The 21,889-nt window shown below is 40.8% G+C and overlaps 1 protein-coding gene across 2 annotated transcripts in view; it reads right to left on the bottom strand.

Moving 5' to 3' along the window:
- Herc2 (HECT and RLD domain containing E3 ubiquitin protein ligase 2) overlaps positions 1 to 9,416 on the bottom strand; it is a 174,946-nt gene extending 165,530 nt beyond the window's left edge. For both annotated transcript variants that reach the window (XM_034490041.2, XM_076935171.1), the window contains exons 1-2: positions 9,257 to 9,416; positions 8,627 to 8,719 (exon numbers count right to left, since the gene is read on the bottom strand). In XM_034490041.2, the coding sequence (XP_034345932.1) occupies positions 8,627 to 8,698 (72 nt within the window). In that variant the 5' untranslated portion in view covers positions 8,699 to 8,719; positions 9,257 to 9,416. The remainder of the gene's footprint in view (positions 1 to 8,626; positions 8,720 to 9,256) is intronic.
- Between the last annotated feature and the right edge of the window lie 12,473 nt (positions 9,417 to 21,889).

Raw genomic sequence — 21,889 nt, 5'->3', positions numbered from 1 at the left:
AAATGGAGTGATGCAAAATAGTACAGTGAGAACCTCAATTGTATAGTGCTATGCCAGTCTGCTCCTATCCCCTAAACACACAAGGAGTCCATCACACAAGTCTGATCCCTTCCATTCCATGACCACACTGGGCCACTAGTAGTGCTATCTGGATCTACAGTCATGTGATAGCAAAGAACTTCCTTTCTCTATTCATTCCTCACAAGCCCAGGAGAAATCTTTCTGGGGTATTCTCTAACATCCAGGCTGATCTCACATATGTGAGCCAAGCTCTCAACCACTGAACTATAGATTCAAAATTCCCAGCCTTTCCTTCCTCCCTTTTCTTTCTTACCCACCCTGCTTTGAAATTTTTAAGATAGTGCCTTACTGAGGTGAAGTGCCCAGACTAATCTCAAACTCATTCTCTTGCACCACAAATTTACAACTCTGCTGCTCCAGTTTTCCACAAAGCTGGAGTTATAGGCCTGTCAGTTTTAGGACCTGACTTTGGTTCCCAACACACATCTCAGACAGTGCATAACTGCCTGTAACTCCGGCCTGAGGATCAGATGAGGTCTGAAGGAACCCGTACACTCCTGGCATATGCTCACAACACTTATGAAAGAGTTGGCAGAAGGACTGAAAGCCCAGAACTAGCTGGGAACCCCACAGGAAGCCCAACAGAGTTAACAAACCTGGACATGGGAGCTCTCAGAATGTGCGCCACCAACCAAAGAACATACAGGGGCTGGAACAAGGCCCCCAGGCACATATGTAGCAGACAGGCAGCTCAGTCTTCATGGCTGCCCTGTCTGGCTTCAGTGGGAGAGGATGCACCCAATCTGGCAAAGACTTGATATGCCAGGGTGGCGGTAACCAGGAGGGGGTCTTACCCTCTCAGAGAAGGGAACTGAGATTGGGGGAGGACTAGGTAACAAAGAGACCAGAAGGGGGAGCAGCATTTGGGATGCAAACAAAATACATTAATTAAAAAATAAATATTTTTAATTAAAAAAAAAGATTTACAAAGCCCAAATAATTACTATAAAACACCAATAAAAAGTACATTTATCTACAAAACTATTATAGCAAATCATTATCAACTATTTTAAACTGAAAATTTGAGGGACAGTTAATAGATACGGATTTTTTTAACAAAGTCTCAAAATATTTACAACAAGATGAAAAAGAGAAAGCACTCCAAGAGAGAACAATTGCATTTTCCTCTGACTTCCCCACACTCTGCATCCATCTCCACAAAGGAACTCATGCTGTCTCACTATGTGGACCTAGTATCATACTGGTGCTCCAGGAATCCATACACTTGCATCCTCTCAAAGGCAAGGCTGCTTTCTGTTACCTTTTTCAGTTCATTAACATCCTGCCTTCACTTGACTCTGGGCTTGATACTGGTTGATTGGTTTGGTTTGGTTTTTCAAGTTTCTCTGTGTAGTCCTGGCTGTCCTGGAATCTCTGTCCTCTATAAATCAGGCTGGCCTCAAATTCAGAGATCTACCTAACTCTGCTTCCCAAGAGTTTCGGATTAAAAGTGTCCTACCTTGACACTGTTTTTACTAGCAAACCTGATTAGATATAATATCCAACCTTTTACTACTTAATGGTTCACAGTAAACAATGACTGGCTAGCTCTTTTAATTTTTCTAGTACTGCTCACATTACATATTATATGATCTCTGCTTAGCTAATAATCCAGCTTAAATATTGGCACCTTTTGGGCAGAAGTTGCTTATCATCCTACCCATAATATTTAACACATCAATAGAGAACATTTTCAAGAAGTATTTATAAAATAGAAAGTCAATTTTTCAATATTTTTCAAAAAAATTAATTCATGTGTTATGTGTTACCTTCCCACATAAGTATAATGTTCAAATAACTCTGTGCTAGCCATGAAAAATGACAGACTACTGTGCTGGTTGGCTTTTAAAAACCTAACACAAATCTAGACATTTCTGAGAAGAGAGAACAAGTGAGAAAACACCTGTGGGCAAGCATATTGAGCATTTTCTTAATGATTGATTGATGTGGGAGGGCCCAGCCCACTATGGGTGATGCCATCCTTGGGCATGTGGTCCTGGGATGTAGAAGAAAGCAGGATAAGCAAGCCTTGAGAAACAAGCCAGTAAGAATAATTCAGCCACAGTCTCTGCTTCAATTCCTGCCTCCAGGCTTCTGGCATGACTTCCCTGGATGATGGACTACAAACTGTAATCCTTCCTTCTCCAAGTTGATTTTGGTCATGGTGTTTTATTACAATAGAGACCCTAAGACAGAAATTGGTACAAGGAGTGGGGCATTGTTAGGACAGACTTGATGATGTGTTTTGGAGAGATTTATGGTAGCATTTGGGATCTGGGGCTGGAAAAGCTACTGAACACTCAGAGTTCAATTGACTGTTCTGTGGAAGCTTAGAAGACTAAAATACTGAAAGCAATGCAGACAATGGAAGCCTGGCTTGTTATTTATGTAATTAAGTATTAAGAATCTATGGCTCTAGTCAACTAAATTGGCTATGATTAAGAGACTTGAACCACTAAAAAAAAAAAGATGAAAGCTTTGCTTTGCTGACATACTAAATACTGGTCAGCTGGAGCTAAGAAAGAACAATTGAGAAGAAGCCAACATAACTGTGGGATAATATTCTGGGAAGTGTTTCCTCAAGGTCAGCACACAGAAGCTGTAGACGATGTAGCCAAGGTACCTCACACTGGCAGCTAATCTTGGTAATATGTAAGAGTCTTCCAGCTGGCTCCGGTTTTAAAGGCACATGGCATTGAAAGAGACCTGGGAGAGACCACTGGTAAAGGTGCAGCTTCAATAGCAGTGAAAAGCAGGACTAAAGGAGTGTAGGAGAGGCTGAAGCTTGGCACCACGTGGCAGGTTTCAGTCCCTGAAGAGAGCCCATGAGAAGCTACTGAAGAAGGTACAATCTAGTTACAGTGAAGAACTCAGAATTTTGGAGATGCCAATACCAGGGGACAACCATCAAGGATAGCAGCAGTGGAATGGAGCCAAAGCCTAAAAAAGGAGCTGCGTGTGTAGTGGATGGCAAAAGCAGAGAAGCACCTGTGCCAAGCCCTGTAGTGCCTAGAAGATCATGAGTCCCAGAAGGCTGACAAGGAGCTTTACACTGTTGGACTTTAGATTTGCTTCCATCTGACTGGGATTGTCCCCTGGCTCCTCCCTCTTGGAATAAGAAAGTATGAAGCATAAAGGGGATGCATAAATATTAAAGATATAAATTCTAAACTGGAAAACAACATAATACTTTAAGTTATGATATTCTAATTGACCATATGGTAAACGTTACACAAAAATATATATTGCTTTTCTCTCCATTCCTATTCTATTTATTTACTAAAGCAGGGTTTGGTCTGTTTAAGAGCGAGATTACCAATTACTGGAAAAACATAGTGAGGCAATGCCCTTTGGGTGTGTTCCTTAAACAGCCGAGTCAAACTTCTTTTTGAAGATTTAAAAAAAAAAAAAAATCATAGGGAGCATCCAAGTTAGTAACTGTACATAATGCTTTGAATCAACCCAACAAAATATCATATACAAAAATAGCAAACCCTTGTTGTCATTATGAAATTCTATCAACAATACTATTCTACTATGAGGAAATAATACTTAGATAGGGAAAGAAAATCCCAAAACATCAATTTACCATTGACCATAATCTTTTATTTGAGCATCTCAGCAACCAGCTGGATAATTAGTCAGAATCATAAGAAGAGCATTCATTAAATGTCCATGCTTATACACCTTTTGATCTACTGATATGTCTAAGCATAATATGACCATATTTATATTCAATGTTTAATTTTTAAGTACACTTTAAGCCTAAAGTTGATGACTGTCAAATACAAATAGATGATCCAGATTTAATTACTGCTGTAACTCAAAAACTATAAAGAAATTATGCTAAATGAACAAAGTTATCTCAGAAAAACCACACACCATATGATAATTTCAAAATAACAACTCTACAGAACAGATCAGTTCTCAGTGCCAGAGATCACAGATTGTAATGGAAGTCACTATAAAGGAGCATCACCAAGTAGATCACTCTGGTGGTGATGGTTACATGAATAGACATTACAACAGAAAGGCACAGAACTGTGCACATAAACTGTAATAATATAAATCTGATTCTGATCTTATACCAGTTAAGTAAAAATATAACCATTGGAAGCATCTGGTAAAAGAGAAGACACTGATACTATTTTGTTGGCAACTTCCTGAGTCTATCACTATTTTCAAAACTAAAAGGTTTACAAATGCTTCATGCATATCTAATTTCATGTGCCATTTCAAAGACTCCTTAAATAGAAATATCCTGAATGCAACTTATGTAAGAAAGAGCAACAAATTTCTATTCTGGACTCAAGCTCAAAAACATATTCTTAGCCTTTCATCAAGATTGGGGAAAAAAACTGCTAAAGGTGTAATGCACTATGTTCACTATGTTCAGTCCTTTATGTAATTTCCTTTTTGGTTTACTGGAAAAATACAATTACATCAGATAAACAGTAATATAGCCACACATCTTAGCCCTTAATTACATTGCCTGTTTGAGAGTTATGAAGGAAAGCTAGATGCCTCAATGAATCTACATAAAAGTTAGGAGTGCTTAACATTCAAGTGTGGAAAGACTTCCGGCATGTTTGTGTGCATGCACGTGTATTGGTGCATTAATGTGTGCAGGGACACATGCAAATGTGTCTGGAGGCCAGAATTTGACATCAGGTCTCTTCCTCTTCCTTTATTTACTGACACAGAAACTCTCACTTGAACCAAGCGCCTTTCATTCAGCCGGTATTGAGCTTTTCTGGGAATTTCTGTCTTTGATTTTAATCACAGAGATTACAGAAGGACCATCAGAGTCAGCTGACAGTTAAGTATATGATGGAAATCAGAATTTATGTTTGCAGAGATATATAAAGTGACACTTTTGTGTCTGGCTTTGAGTGAAATGCCTCAGCAAAGCCTTTGCTACATTTAGGTTAAGCAGTAGAAACTGAGAAATTGTTTTGAGACTGTTTGAACCTTGAAGAAATGTAGTAGCCCTGGAAAGTGAGAGCTTGCAGCTGCACAAACCTTGGTCCTAAGATACTCCTGACAAACCTGGAGGTCTTGATTATGGCTAGCCATGGTCAAAGAAGATTGAGCTTTCTGTGGGTTGTCAGCTTACTCAGGCAGCAAGAACAAGCTAACACTGGTAGTTAGAACCTTTCCTAGCCCCAATTAATTTTGAGTAGTGATTGAATAAAAGTAACTGGAGTGAGCTAGCTGGGGTCAGTCTTTTTTCAATAAGGCTAAACCCCTCTGCTCCTTCAGAAAATGAGGGCTTAGCATCTTAGTAAGCTTCTCTCTCTAATGTCGTACCTATGACCAACATCAACCATTGTGTGTCCTCACACTTGCAAAACAAGCTCTTCTGACTGAGCCACTTTCCCAGTTCACAATGTTTATATATATACATATGTGTGTAGATATATATATACACATAAATATATATACATATACACATGTTTATATAGTATATATACATTTATGTAACTGTATTTCTGTATTATAAATATATTATACATATTTTTGTTTATATAGAATATATATTTATATAAAATATATATAAATATATAAATATATTATTTATATATTCATATAAAATATATTCTATATTCATATATTCATATATTATATATTATATATAAATTAATATTTATATATAATATATAAATAATTATATGCACTTATATACTCATATATAATATATATTATATAAATATAAATTAATATATATTTATATATTATATGTACTTTATTATTATAAAATACATTAATATAAATTTATAAATTTACAAGTATATAAATACATATTTATAAACAAATAAACATATTTATATACTTATATAATGTATGTGAAAACCAGACAGATAATTGGCATGCAACAGGCACTACATCAAAAACTGCTGGTTGCAAGAAACTAAGCCTGACATGTTAATATCTACAATAAAGTAATCAAGGATCAATGTTTATCATACACATATTAGAAGTTTTCACACTTTGCTGGAAGCAGTGGCACACAGGTTTAATCTTGGCACTGAGGAGGCAGAACCAAGCAGATCTCTTCGAGTTCAAGGCCAGCCTGGTCTACAGAGTAAATTTCAGGAAAGCCAGAACTCCACAAAGAAACCCATCTCAGAAAAACAAAACAACAACAACAACAAATTTCATACTTCAAAAATATCTTTCTAAAGTTACTAGAAATTTCTTTGATATTCCCAACAAAATAAGCGTACCAAAATAAATTTCCTAAATGTATATACATATGCACATATATATGACTTTCCCACATACTGTTTACTAGCTGTAAGTCAATGAAAAGCCTATGTAATAATGAGGAACTAAGTGGTATATGAATAACAACATATTCTTAAGCTGGTTTTAGATCAAAATACTAAAACTCATATTCAGCAGTTATTCAATTGTGATTACTAAAGGGGAAAAACAACTCCATTACGCAAAGGGGGATGATTCTCTGTTTTCGTTCAATGTGGGGTTTTTTGGTTTGGTTTGGTTTTTCTGCATTGAAGACGATGCAGAAACAAACTCATTGAACACAGTAGGAATCTACTCTCCCACTAAGCTAAACTCCCAATTCTTAGGATACTCTCTTTATTTCAACAAGTGTTTCAAAATATGTTGACTCCAAAAAGGAAATAAAGCATCTGTCTTGGGATGTGGAGTTGACTAAGCAGGTAAAAGTCATTGCCAACAAAGCCTGAAAACCTGACTTTAGATCCCTGGAGCTCATATAAAAGCCAAACTCAGTAGAGTATGTCTGTGCTTTCGTACAGGATGGCAGGAGGTAGAGGCAGGAAAATTCCCTCGGAAGCATGAAGGCCAGCCAGGCTAGAGTACACAAAGCAGCAAATAAGAGAGACCCTACTGCAAACACTGTAGAAGTTCAGGACTGACACTGGGGATGTCCCCCAAATTCTACACACACAGATGCCAAATGCATACTTTCCAACAAGAACACACTGACTCAAATCATATACACACAAAAATAATGTTTTTTAAAGTTTGACTCTCGGATATTAAAAAAAAAAATCACTTATTTTTCACCTCTCCAATCTGGTTACAAAAGACAAAAGAAAGCAGACACTAATTGCTACACAAAAAGAAGTATCTAAACAACAAAAGAATAAGAACTATCAAACCACTTTTAAGTCCCCTTAGCTCAGTCCTATCTAGCAGCACACCATGAACAGCAAACCTAGCATCTCCAACAGTCATCTCCAGCTGTCCTCAACACTTGGTCTCATACCTACTGGCACTCAACCCATGTTTAAAGGGAAAAGGAAATCACAAGAAGGCAGTAAGTTTTCATTTATAAAACTCCATAATCAATCGCTGTTTACCCTGCCTTACAGTAATGGTTGCTAATAATAAGCTCTAAGTAAGACTGTTATAAAAAGTTAATTATTTGACAAATACTTAATGTGGTCAGCACCCTCGTCTCCAAAAGGAGGAAAAGACACACAGACAACAGAAACATTTCAGACACTCTTTTATGCTGGTGATATGAAGATCCAAAAGTACTCTTTCAAACTATTCATAAACAACAGTAGCTTAGAAGGAACCATCTACAAAACTTTTATTGTGATCATTTATTTCATAATTTCCTGATACACTTGTAATTACTTTACTAAACATTACAGTCACAAGCCAGCATTCTGTTTCTCCTGTTCCTGGTGTGAAAATCTGAGCATTTTTCTTAATTACAGCTGTGGTAGTATATATAAAACTCAATGAGTTGAGTTTAGCAGCTTAACTAAACTTTCATCTCTCCAGGAGCACAAACATAAAACCGCAGAAATGATAACTACATATCACTTCACTACTTTCCTGCATAGTTAACAATCATCTCCAAAAGTATCGGTACATGCTTTTAATCCCAGCACTCAGGAAGCAGAGGCCAGCCAGGCACAGTTAACAGTGAGACCCTTTCTAAAAATAAAAGAAGAAAGAAGAAGAATGAATGAAGAAGAAAAATGAAGAGGAAGAAGAAAAAGAAGCAGCAGCAGCAGCAAACACACAACAGTCAAGTCTTGATCAAGACTGTTGGCAGGAGCTGGGATGGAGTTCAGCTGGTAAAATACTTGCCTAACTATACCACATAATCCTAGCAAGGTGGCACAAGCCTGCAATGCTAGCACTCCAGAGGTGGAGGCAAAAGAATCGGATTTCAGGTCATCCTCGCCTACATGGAGGAGTTCAAGGCCAGCCTGGGAATATGAAACCCTGTCTTAAATAAAATAAATAAATAAATAAATAAATAATTTTTAAAAACTCCTGAATAGAAATATTAAAAAATTGTATAACTGGATCTCAAGTTTCTTGCACTTACAAATAACTTCAGTTAAGACACAACCACATAGCATCTCTTCAACAGTCATAATAAATGTTACACTGTAAATTATAAGAAATAACTTTCCTAAGAACTAATTGCTATTCACTCACACATTCTCCTTAACCAAACATTTTTATAGCGATCGGAACACACAAAGAAAAAAGAAAAAAAAAAAAAAAAAAAAAAACATGTTAACCCCACCTGGATATCTGTTTTCAACCATTTGGAGTCAAGTCGAGACTGGGCAGCCAAACAGAAAGACTCAGAAGGCATGTTTCCTCCCGGTGGTCAGGCCTGCAAGTCAAAACAGAAACGCTGGAGTCCTAAAGCTTTAACTGCTATTTACACCATTCTGCTGTTTAACGCGGCAGAGGCAGAGAACATAAAACAGGGAAAGAGAGCTGGGGGAGGGGACGAGAGGATGAGGGATGAGAGGGAAAGCTGGACCCAGAACGGGAGAAGGGAGGGAAATACCACTTCAATAGAGGTAGAGTCGCCGGGATTTCCCAATACATACAGTGGTCACCGGCGACCACTGCACAATGTCGTCCCACTCGCTCAAATCCAAAGGGACACTCTCATACACACGACAGAAAAGCTCACTATCGCAACGACAAATGACACTAGCGTTCATCAGCCGCTATACCTACAGCAGTCCGGCGGAGTGTGGTAAATAAACAAAAGTCACGTCTGCAGATAAATCTACAATAATCGCCTAAATACTAAAAAAGAGAGCCGTGACTGCGCGGCCTCCAGAGCGCACAGGCCCTAAAACCTCCGCGCCAACGCCCGCCTTCCGCCCGCCGCTTTCTGGGCCCCGCTCTCCCGGACCTGGCGCCGCCCGTCTTCGGCCCCTCCGCCTTCCTTCGGCCCAGCTCGGGCAAACCTGGCGCCGCCCGCTCCGCCTGCCGGCTGAGGGAACACTCCCTGCAGGAGCCGGCCGGCGCTCGCGATCCAGTCTGCGGCCTGAAGCGCAGGCTGACGCATGACTGCGCCGGCCCAATAGCGCGAGGTTGAGAGACGGCTTCAGCCAATGGGCGAGCAGCGTCGCAGTCCCTCCCAACTTCCGCTTCCTTCCACACGACTCATCTTCCTTCTTGAGACTCACCCGCTCGGCGAGAGCCAACTGCAGACGCCGGGAGGCGGGACTTGTGCGCACGCACGCTTGCTTGCCGATTCTCTACCCGTCTCAGACTGTGGTGCTTCCAGGGACTCGAAGTTAACTGCGTTATTTCCAGCGGGACAGGGTTCTCAAGGCTCCCTGTGCTTTAACGACAGCGTCCTTTTGGCCTTTGAGTCAGTGGGCATAAGACGAAATTTAAGAAAAAGCAATTGAGCCGAGCCTGTGGTGCATGCCTTTAATCCTGGCGTTAGGGAGGCAGAAGCAGGTGGATTTTGAGTGAAGACACCCTTTGGGGGGGGGGGGATAGTAAGAAAGAGCACTTAAAATCACACAAAATATGTTCTCTGATCATCATGGAATAATAAAAATAACTATAAATAGAACATAACACAATCTCCAAGCATTTAGAAATTAAACTTTTCCGTGAGAAGGCAAAAGACTTAGAACACTTTTAATAGGAACTGGGTGTGTTATGTTTTGAATACGATAGTTCATTTTTCCCACTTGTAAAAAGGCATCAGTCAGGGATATGCCACAGTGGTATGGTGGCTCAGTTGCAACGTTAAGAGGCCTGTCTTTTGTCATCCTTGGTATGTATCTTTTAAGTTCACTCCAGGGGTTAAGGGATTTGCCATAGCTCTGGACATCACATTTCTATTTCAAGCAGCAGGAAGCAGTATAAAAGGTTCACAGTCTTTTATCACACTTCCCAATGGCTCTGTGACTCTAATTTAGTTCTGCTTCTTCTCAAAAGTATCTGAACAAGGTTTCAGATTCAACCACATCCAAAATACAAGTAAGTTGGACTGGGCTTTGAACCTGAGGCAAGACAGCTTTGTTACCAGTGGAATGTGACACTTGAGGGGGCTTCTCTGGTCCTCAGGCTCCCTTCCTAGGCAATACAACCTTGGTCCCTCCACATACTGGAGCATTTTTACATACATACTTACATACATACTTACATACATTTTTAGAGCTGTGTCTGCTAGCTCAAAAAAAAATTATGTTTGCAGTCCATTTTGTGTTTCGGTAACAATAACATGACTGAATAATAAATACAGAAATTTACATCTCACACTTCTGGAGGCTAAGTCTAAGAGCATGGCACTGGCATCTGGTGATGGTGTTTCTGATGTAGCATAACATGGTATAGAGGCAGGAGAACCCATGTGTGGCAAGAATACACCAAGCAAACATATCTTTTTGATCTATGAGGCATAGTCTACTTGACTTAATCACTTCTTAAAGGGTCCACCTCTTAATACTGTTACAAAAGCTGTAACATTTCAACAGATCTGAAGGGACATTCAAACCATAGTGCAATATCATGAAGTGTCTAGGATGGCAGGGGTAGATTTTTTTTTTTCTGTTAATTTAAAGACTAGGGCAGCAAAAAAAAAAAAGCAAGGTCTCAGAACTCAGCCAATATTTCTTGAAAACAGAAACGCAGACTAAGAGGGGGGCGGGGAGAAGGAGAACAAAATATACAGAGACAGAGTGACCCATTAGAGAAGGAATCCAAAGATAGTATCTGTCAGAGGCAAAATTTTTATATGTTTGGCCTTTATATGTTTGGTATAAGTCATTCTCTCCCTCAAAACTACCTGGATTGGGCTATTTCAGGGAAATGTATAATCCAGACAAAGAAAGGAAGGCTGGCTGTTTCTCCATACCAGACACCCTCTTAGTGGGAGATTTGAAAGTCTCACCAAACAAGTCTTCTGATAGGAAAAGCCCACTAAGTCTTTATCTTGGAAAGGAAAAAGAAAGCAGGAAGTCAGCATCTTAAATGTTTCAATAAAAAAAAATACATTAATATTCCTAGATTCCCGTTTCCCTGTGCATGCCTGCTCAAAGGCTGTCTCCCTTCCAGTGGCTCGGTAGTACTGACCTTGCCCAGTTCTTCATAAGTTGGTGCCTATTGTCTTTAGGAATTTGTGTTTAAGAATATGATAACTATTCGTTAGTAATTTAACATACATGGCTGAAGAGATGCCTTGGACGTTAAGAGCATTTGCTACTTTTACAAAGGACCTGGTTTTGGTTTGTGGTAAAATAGACTTTGTGTCACACAAAAGAACACATGAATAAAACAAGAGTAGCTCAGCAAGGTGATCTTTTTTTTTTTTTTTTTTTTTTCAAAAAAAGGTTCTTGAAACCCCAAACCAAGCTAGTGAGCATGCATGCCCAAGAAGGTCCCTGTTGTTTATCCCTAAATGTAGGCGATGGCTGTATCTCATCCCATTGGTAGAAGCCTGACTTCACAATCACATGATTGGTTAACCATGCAAAGAGGGAGATTCAGAGAGTATAGGTTCTTGTCACGATAACCGTCTGTGAGGTTAGCCAGCATCTGTTGACTTTGTGATGTGTTTATTAACAGTAAAATATTGGTAGCTGATGGCTCAAGCATGGCTTAAGGTAAGCCCACCTGACTGGGGTCCCAAGACTCAGTGACTTGTCCCAGCTGGAATGTAATGTTTTCACCCTGGCCAAAGATTCTATTCTCCTGACAAGGAGACTTCTCTTAATAGAGTTTTACTGCTATTTTACTATTCTCCCTCTGAAGAGATAGAATTATTTAGGAGCCAGCATCAGAGGTCAAGTGCTCACATGCGTGTGTGAGCACACACACACACACACACACACACACACACTTTTTAGACATCTCTAGTTTCTAGCCAAAGTCAAGCTGCCAAGAGACCCAAGGACAGTTTGTGCTTTCTGGCAAGACAGAAATGTGGGTGGTTTGTTTTGTTCTTGTATTATTTTTACCCAAGCCTGCCTATTCAATTTTGTTTAATTACCCACCCTCCCTCTGAAGAAGTGACACTCCCATGATGAAATTGGGATAATTACCATTCTGACTACTTCAAGCAGAATGGGGCCATCAGACATGGCAGTCAGGGTACACCTCCAGTGAATCTGTCTAAAAGATCCCAAAAGTGTGTTGTTGGTAGTTTCATTTGTATAACTGAAGCTCTCTTTTGCTATTTATGGCTTCTTTCTCCACTCTTTCAAGACCCTAACTCTAGATAGGAGAGAAAGGAAGAGAGAAGAAAGGAAAGAGACCCCTAAATAAAGTCAGGAGTCAGAAAGTGGGTGACCTTATCATTAGACTATGTCCTGCTGATTATGGACATAAGTTTTGGGGGCAAGTTTGATCTTCTCTATTGGGATATCTAATTTTTTCTTGTTGCTGTTTCTTCTTTGCACATAACTACTTAACAAACAACAACAACCACCCTGCCTTTGTAGGCCCTGGCATTTATATACCCTCTGAAAAGTCCCCAGAATTCCAAACATCACACAATCTCAGAAACTATCAGCAGCTGTCAAGAATCATGCCTCTGCTAGAGCACGAGGCAAATCATAGCCAGCTATTGTGGGCAATCTGAAGCATCATCATACTCCACACCTGGGATTAAAACAAAATATATTCTTACAATATTTCTGTATTTCTGTGTTTTTTAAAGAAACCAAAATTCCAGAATTGTCACTACATATAGAAGCCTAGTATAGAGAGGAGCTGAAGTCCTTCTCTGGTTCCTGGAAAATGATGTGAGGAAGACGTAAAGGCAAAAGTTATTAGCGTTATAAGTCCTTGACAAGGAACCAGGAGAAGCAAGGAGAAATGATATTTTTTAAATGTCCAAGTCAAATTACATTAGAATTGTTGGTGGCATGTCAAGAGCACCCATGTATGTCCTTCTGAACCCAGAATGGGCTTTCAGGACATTTGGAGTAGCTCAAATTAGCAAGAGATCCCCCAACCCAATGGCTTCTAAATAGGGGGAGGAAAGAAACTTAGCCATCTTTTCATTTTTATGTTAAAACAATAACAGCTGTAGATGGGTGCAGCAATATTCAGTATTAAAGTATTGAAAGCATTATGCCTGGGCAGAATTTTTCTTATCAAGAAGCAATCATTAGTGAGAAATAGTGATATAAAAAACTCATAAATTAAAGACTGTCTGTGGAGTATAATCCTGTGCAAGCTAGTTCGTTTGTGCATTTCTTGTTTCATGATCCATATGGGACCACTTAGCCCACTGGTGCTGGTACCATACTTGGGGTTATATAAGAAAGCAGGCTGAGTAAGCCATGGGGAGCAAACCAGTAAGCAGCATGCCTCTGTCATCTCTACTTCAGTTCCTGCATCCAGGTTCCAGCCTTGACTCTCTACATGATGGACTGTAAGCTATAAAGCTTTTGGTCTTTGTAGGGTCTTTATGTCTCAGCCTTATAAGAGTGAAGACTATGATAGGCTACCTGATTATATTTTTTATCTCTTCCTGTTCTTGCTATTCTTAACCAAAATTGCTTCAACACTCCACCCATATAATACATAATTTTCTAGTTTGATTTTCTGTTGCTATGATAAAATAATCCAACTATCAGAGTGGTTCAAGAGACTTCCAAAACATTTCAGGCTATGACTATTGCTCTTAGCTACCAACCTCACCTAGAGACGGAAGGTAAGTCCCTATTGCTGAAGACACCATGCACTTCAGATGCAGGGCTCAGAGGACCCTGAGCTAGAACTGACATGAATGCCTTCTTCCTGAAGACTAGCTTTCATAGTAGCAGGAGGCACCGTGTAAACCTCCAAAGGAGGGAAGCAACCAAGAGTCCTACCCATCTATGATACCTGTGAACCACAACAATGACCAGCATGATTCAACAATATGACAAACCTAAGGGTGTAATAGTGGCATGATACATGTTTTGGCAGCAACCAACTACTTTAAAATTGCTCGTAGAACCCATTCAACAAGAAGAAAATCATGTCTGGTACTGGAAACCTAGCCATTTAGCCAGGGCTAGTGAAGTTACGTCTTGGAGAAGAACCTACAACTAACATGTAACTAAAACAACATAATTCCTAACTACATTCTAAATTTTTTGTCCTTATACCCACAGATAAATATCATCCTCATCCCCCATTAAGAAAACTTCTCTTTGGAACAAATGGGAACCATTATAGAAAAATCACAGTCTATCAAAATGCAAAGTTGTGGAACACAGTCCCAATGGATACATCTACAAAACAACTCCTACACCCAGTGCTCAGAGATCAGTGTGAAGGAAGGGACAGAAAAACTGTAAGAATCAGAGGGATTGGGGAGTTTGCTGTGAGATAGTGTTTTCTAGGAATGTTAGAAGTGACACCTGTAATTTCTCACCAATGTGACTGCCTAAGCATAAGCTGAATAAGAGCAGCAACAACAGACATGCCAGCATGGGTGAGGGAAAGACCATGAAGCTTCAACTATACATAAAGAACTACAGGCAACTAAGGAATCCCAAGGTCAGAAGAAACAGTCTTCCCCAGGGAGAAGCACACCAATTGGTTATCTAATACCAAATGGTCAACCCTGAAAATATATATATGGGCTACATTATATAGATTGAACAGGTTATATTTACATATAATATGCATGTAATAACAATTAGTAGAAAAAGGCATAAATTTGGAAGAGAGCAAAGATAGGGTATATGGGAGGGTTTGGAGAAAGGAAAGAAAGAGGGAAATGATGTAATTATATCTAAAAAACAAAAGTAGTTTTAAAGGCATGCATCTGCAGTCAGCTCCCCTTTGAATGATTATGACTGTCCTGTGAGCCTAGAACTCACATGCATTTTCCTGACTTCTGTCACTAGAATAAGTTCATCAAGATCATGAAAAAGCTAACTATGCTTTTTTAAAAGATTGTATTAAATTTATAAGTGGAGCTTTAGAAGAATCAGCACGTTAACTTGTCATTTTTTAGCATACTGAAGAGATAGCTTCTTGTCAGTCTGTTTCAAGCCTATTTCAATGAAAATGTGGGTAATTTTCATTAAATGTACTTTATAAAATAAAATATTTATTTTCTTGATTTAAAACTAAAAACAACCCCTCTGACCATAAGCAACTTGAGAAGAAGAAGGTTTGTCTTACACTTCCAGGTCACCATCTGTCATTGAGGAAAGTCATGGCAGGTACTGAAATAGAAATGATGGGGAAGGGCTACTTACTGCCTCACTTCTTAACTCGGCTAGCTTTCTTATTCAACTGTCCTGGTTAGTGTTATGTCAACTTAACACAAGCTAGATTCATTGGGAAGAAAAAAACCTCAATTAAGAAAATATCACAACCAACTGGCCTGTAGGTGAGGCTATGGATCGGCTTCTTGATTGATGTTTGATGTGGGAGGGTTCAGCTCACTGTGGGCAGTGCCATCCCTGGTCAGGTACTCCCTGGTTATGGTATACCTGGAGCATATGGTAGTTCTATTCTTAGTGTGTTGGGAACTCTCCACACTTCCATAGTGACTGCATGGATATAAACTCCATTCAACATGGATAAGCATTCCTGCTTTCCCATATTTTCACCAGCATTTATTATTGTTACTTTTTCCCTTGATAATAACCTTTCTCACTGGGCTGTATAAGAAAGCAGGTCAAGCAAGCCATGATGAGCAAGCAGCATTCTTCCATTGGCAGAGACTCACGGCTTGTCATTGTGTTGGAAACAAGTGAGTGCTGAGTATGAAGCCTTAAAGAAGATGTCATAACACACACACAAACACATGTAAACACACACAAACATACACACATGTAAACATGTCAGGCCATAGAAGGGTATATCCTGGTTCTTGGGTTTTGGGTTCGGCCATGCCCCCCCCAGAACCCAGGTTCCTGACACTCGGGTCTGATCTCCATTCAACCTGCACCCTTCAGTCACTTAGGCACAGGTTGGGAACAGGCCTCAGGCCCTAGAGAGATTTACATACTAACAAGGTACCTGAAGGCCAGAGGGTGGAGCCAAATAAGCATTCCTCCCCAGCCCCTCCCCCTTCGTTCCCTTCCTATTTAACTCTGGTCTGCCCTGGGTTTGGGGTGTGCATCCAGATCCATCCACCATCTGTCATGCCAATAAACTAGTTTTGGAAACCCAAGGACTTTCTCGTGTGTTGGGGCTGCGCCATGAGGAGCCGTGGAGAGGCCTTTAGTGAGCAGCCGGGCCTAACTTCCAGCTGGAGGAACCCAGATCGTTCCCAGCCAACTACACACAGCCTGGCATAGGGAACCCTGCGGTTCTCCAGCCATTTTTACCTACATAAACACACATACACACAAACATACATACACAAACACATACACACAAGGAGGCTTGGGAAGCATTGTGATGGAGAGGATGGCTGAGAAAGGCTATCTTATATGCTTGCCATGGCTCTGGCACTCAAGAACTCACAACAGCTGTGACTGCCAGCATAGGACCTTCACAAGACGGAACCAAGATTCTGAGAACGTCACCTTCCAGCTCAGCACATCTCTTCCAGACATCCATGCTGTGCATGTACTTTTAATTTATCTCTATTATTTCATCTGCACTCGGGAATATAAATCTCATGACCTTTTTGCTTTTGTTTATATAGTATTCAGTTAGGTTTTCGGACTATTATTTTTCTCCATGCTATTACTAGGAGGCATTCTGTACTACATGCTTCAAGCATGTCTCGGTATTCCTCCTCTTATTCTTACATTTTCTTCAGTTTCTCATTCTTATCCCCTCTCTTTTTACTTATTAATTACAGCCTTGCATAGCATTAACAAACTTTAAAATCTATAGCACATAGCAATACATCAACTTTCTCTCCTACTTTACCTACTTTGATTTTTTTTCTTTTAAAATCAATCTAAAATTTTATTAACTACTATCTGAGTACTCTCTATAATATCCTTGATTGTTTATCCTTCAATTCGTACTGAAGTCAGATGGCTACAGTCATGCAAATAGCAAATCAGCCATGACTGTTCTCCCAGTTAATAGCCTACTGAGGGACTAATATAGAGCTTACATGTGGGACCCAGAACCTCTGGTCTGAGAAATTCTTTTCTAAGTTTCTCTGAAAGAAAACCAACAACATTTGTTTGTTTGTTTATAATGTGTATGTATGTGTGAGCACGAGGGAGTGTATGTGCATCACATGTCATCAGGAGCCCATGGATTTCAAGAGTATTAGATTCCGAAAAACTAGAGTTACTGGCGGTAGTGAGCCACCAAGTAAGTGAGGGGAACTGAACCTGGATCCTCAGCAAGAATAAGTGTTCTTCATTGCTAAGCCATCTCTCCAGACCCAAGAGGAACTATTTTCTGAATTACACATTCAAAATTACCACATGTAAGTCCTACTTGAACATTGCAAATATTTCAACTGAGATAATGAAAATAATTTAAAAAAAAAACAAAAACAAAAAACAAAAACTACACAGGGCTGGAGAGATGGCTCATCAATTAAGAACACTGACTGTTTTTCCCAAGGACCTGGGTTCAATTCCCAGCACCCACATGACAGCTCATAACTGTCTGTAACTCTAGTTTTGGGGGAGCCAACACACATGCAGGAAAACCACCAATGCACATAAAGTAAAACTAACATAAACATTAAATCCCAATTCAGTAACATTAGTACATTATTATCACTGCTGGACATATATTCAAAGGACACTCCTTCCTACCATAAGGACACTTGCTCAACTATATTCATAGCAGCTTTATTCCTAATAGCCAGAAACTGGAAACAACCTAGATGTCCCTCAACCCAAGAATTAAATAAAGAAAATGTGATGCATTTGCACAATGAAGTATTACTCAGCTATTAAGAAATAAAGGGCACCATGAAATTTGCAGACGAATGAAACTGGAAAAAAAAAAAAAAAAAAGTCATCCATCCTGCGTGAAGTAACCCAGACCCAAAAAGACAAGCATGGTATATACTCACTCATTAGTGGATATTATGAACTGTAAAGTAAAAGATAATCATGCTACAATCCATAGACCCAGAGAGGTTAAGTGACAAGGAGGGTTCAAGGGATCACCTGCCCTTGTGGTAGGGGGTTAACAGGAAGATACACAAGTCTCCCTGGGAAGGTGAAATAGAATAAATAGATTTTGCTGGTGAACTCAGAGCAGGTAAGGACAGGAACAGGAGGGATCAGGTATGAGGGGGATGAAAGATAGAGAATGCGGAGAGACACAACTGGAATGGGAGGGCATTTTGGAGACGATGTGGAAACCTCATACAGTGGAAATTCTCTGGAATATACCACAGTGAGCCTATTGAAGACTCCTAGTAATGGGAGAGATGGGTCCTGAACTGGCCATCTTCTGTTACCAGACAAAGCTCCCAATGGTATGACTGAGGCATTAACCCAGCCACAAACCTTCAACATGTAATGTGTCCTGCATGCCAGATGTGATGGGGTAATGGTGGCACAGAACTTGTGTGAGTGACCAAACAATGACTGGTCCAACTTGAGGTCCAGGAGAAGGAGCCCATGCTGACACTGCCTGAAGGGTCAAGAACCAGAGGTTAGATAGCCTAGAGATCTAGGATAGAACCAAACACAACAAGCCAGTGAAATGATTCCTATACTCATAGACCAGAGCATAGCCCAATTCTCATCAAAAAGACATCATCTAGCTACTGATGAATGTAGATACAGGGACCCACAGCCAAACATTAGGCAGAGCTCAGGGAATCCCAAGGAAGAAGGGGAGGAACAGTTGTAGGAGCCAGAGAATTTGAAGTCACCACAAGAACAAAGTCCACAGAATCAACTAAGCAGGGCTCATGGGGAAGTCCACAGAGACTGAACCAACCACCAGGAAGCCTGAATGGGTCTGAACTAGGGCCTTTGCATATGTGTTGTGATTGTGTAGCTTGGTGTTTCTTGTGGGGCTCCATACAGAGGCAGTGGGAGTTATCTCTGGCTATTGCCAGTTCTTCAGATCCTTTTTGTCCTACTGGGTTGGCTCATCCAGCCTTGACAGGAGGGTTTGTGCCTAGTATTGTAACCGGTTATGCCATGTTTGGTTGATATCATTGAAAGGCCTGCTCTTTTCTGAAGAAAAATCAAGGAGGAGTGCATCTGGGGGAGAGGGGTGTGGGGGAGAGGGGTTAGGAGGAGGGGAGGAGGTAAGAAAAACTGGGCTTGGGATGTAATATATGAGAGAACAACAACAACAACAAAGAAACAAGACAATATAACCAAAATTTATTAAACCTATAAAACTGACAAGTAACAAGACTTAAATGAAATGTCAGAGAATGCAAAATAATGATTACAAAGACACAAAGTGGCTGAATGAAATAAGGATGGTGGTGGGTGATAAGAGGGATTTGAAATAAAATGCTACAGAAAGACCAATCTGAAGTGTCAGAAATAATTTTTTTTAAGGTAGTAAGTTAAAATTTGAAAATCTAGGGATGAACCCCATGTCTGGCATGGCGAGAAAGGCAGACCTGGGAAGCTGATGCCTCCACAGAAGCTGAGATAGCTAAAGGGCAGTGACCCTGGCAGCTCCAGTGCGCCAGCCACCATGGGGCTAGGCAGGGTGCAGATCCCTGCAGATGTACCTAGTGGTGGGCTAGTCTTAGGGCTGAAGGAGGGGCGCCAAGGCCCCCATGTGTGGGAGGATTGCTTCAGCTTCACAAACTTGCACGGATTTTGCAAATTCGCCATTTTCCCTAACCCCTTACAAACTTGGATCCTGAATTTCTTTTCAGTTGGGAGTCATTGGTGCCCAAGTGTCTGCAATGAACCCGACGAGCACTGTTGGTCCCTACAGTTTTTGGAGATAAACAGGTTCTTGCCTTACCTCTGACAGCCCTGCTGTGTTTGCGAAGTTCCCACCCCCAGAGGTGGCGATTCATTTCAATAAATGGATAAGGTTGCTGTGGCCCTCAGGGCTGCTCTACTCACTAGTACAAATGTTCACCCTCTCTAAGAGACAGTCTTCACTAGAAAATGGCTGTGACTATCACAGTAAGCATGTTCCTACCCTGCTTGACTTCCTGTCCTGACATCCTTCAATAACGAATAGCAATATAGAAGTGGTCTATCACTGAACCTGAAGCTTTCCATTTCCACAAGACTGGATACATGGTCAGTGAACGCTTGGGATCCACCTGTTTCTGCGTCTCACAACATTTGGGTTACAGGTAAAAACCAAGAAAGAAATTGTCAAATAACTACTTCAAATAGCTATTTCTACTAGAAACAGAAGCCAGCCAGGCAGGTGGAGGACATCCAGAGGCCTTCCTGGGCAGCAAGAGACTCTACAATGTGCGAGTAGAGGAATAGCTTGTTGTGAGTTGGCTGTCCCACCACCTAAAGCCATGGTGAGGTCCCAGTCCATGCTGTCACTAAGGGCCATGTCTGGGTCCATGGCTGTTAGCATCAGGGGTCTGTGTGGAGACCCGACAGAAGGCAGCTATCATCCTTGCAACCATCTTGAGCCATATACCCTGACAAGAGACTTGTTTACAACAGCCTACAACAGCTGAGCACACTCTGATAACATCTTGTTTTAGATACCCAGGATCTTCCCTTGGGTGTGTGAGACTTAAAGGCATGACTTAAAGGCGTGACTTAGAAGTGAGACATAAAAGGCTGAGAGGCAGACAGAAGACATCACTGGAAACTCGGAACTTGGAGGAGAACTTGGAACTGGGAAAGAGACTAGCAATTTAGAACTAGGATTAGGACCTGAGACTTGATGCTAGGAACTAGGGACTTGGAACTAGGAACTAGACACTTGTCCTAGAGAACTGGGATTAGGACTTGGTGCCAAAACCCAGGACTTGAGACTTGGAGGCACTAGGAACTAGGAACTAGACACTTGAGACTTGAGACTTGGAGCGGGTAACTTGGAAAAAGACTAGTGATTGGAAAAGAAACTAGCAACTAGAACAGAGACTTAGGATTAGGACCTGAGACTTGGTACTAGGAACTAGGGACTTGGAACTAGGGACTTGGAGAGAAGAACAGAGACTGAAGAATAAACAGGATTGAATCATACTCTGTCTGGTCTCCATTCTTCGCATCCATCCTCTCTCTCTCTCTTGCTGAACCCCAACCCGCAGACCAGAGCAGCCTGGGGCAGTGTGGGCTCTAACAACTTAGTTCCCAAGGCTTTTGGCAGTGAGGGTTCCAACATTGATAGAGTGGTCCCCGACATTTTGGCACCCAAACGTGGGGCAGAGCGGTTCTCGACAGGTCTGTGTCTGTGGCTTACATTACCAGTAAAGACCAGAATGTCCCTAGTCTGGGCTACCACCCAGAACCATGTAAAAATCCAAGGGTTGTGCAGAGCTGGCCCCACCCCTCACAGCACTGGGGAGACTCATGGGTGTTGGAGAGCTAGCTTCAAGGGCATGAGAATTGACCCCACTTCTTGCAGGCTGCAACACTGGGTAAGCTAGGCAGAGCAGTGAGTGCTGCGCGCCTGGTGGTGCAGATGACTGACCACCTCAGCTACCACCCAGGCCAAATACAGGGCTTTGAGT

The sequence above is a fragment of the Arvicanthis niloticus genome, chromosome 1 (assembly GCF_011762505.2).
Source record: "Arvicanthis niloticus isolate mArvNil1 chromosome 1, mArvNil1.pat.X, whole genome shotgun sequence".
NCBI classification, from domain to species: domain Eukaryota; kingdom Metazoa; phylum Chordata; class Mammalia; order Rodentia; family Muridae; genus Arvicanthis; species Arvicanthis niloticus.
Note: the sequence above shows the minus strand (reverse complement) of the source record. Positions and strands in the feature narration are given on the sequence as shown.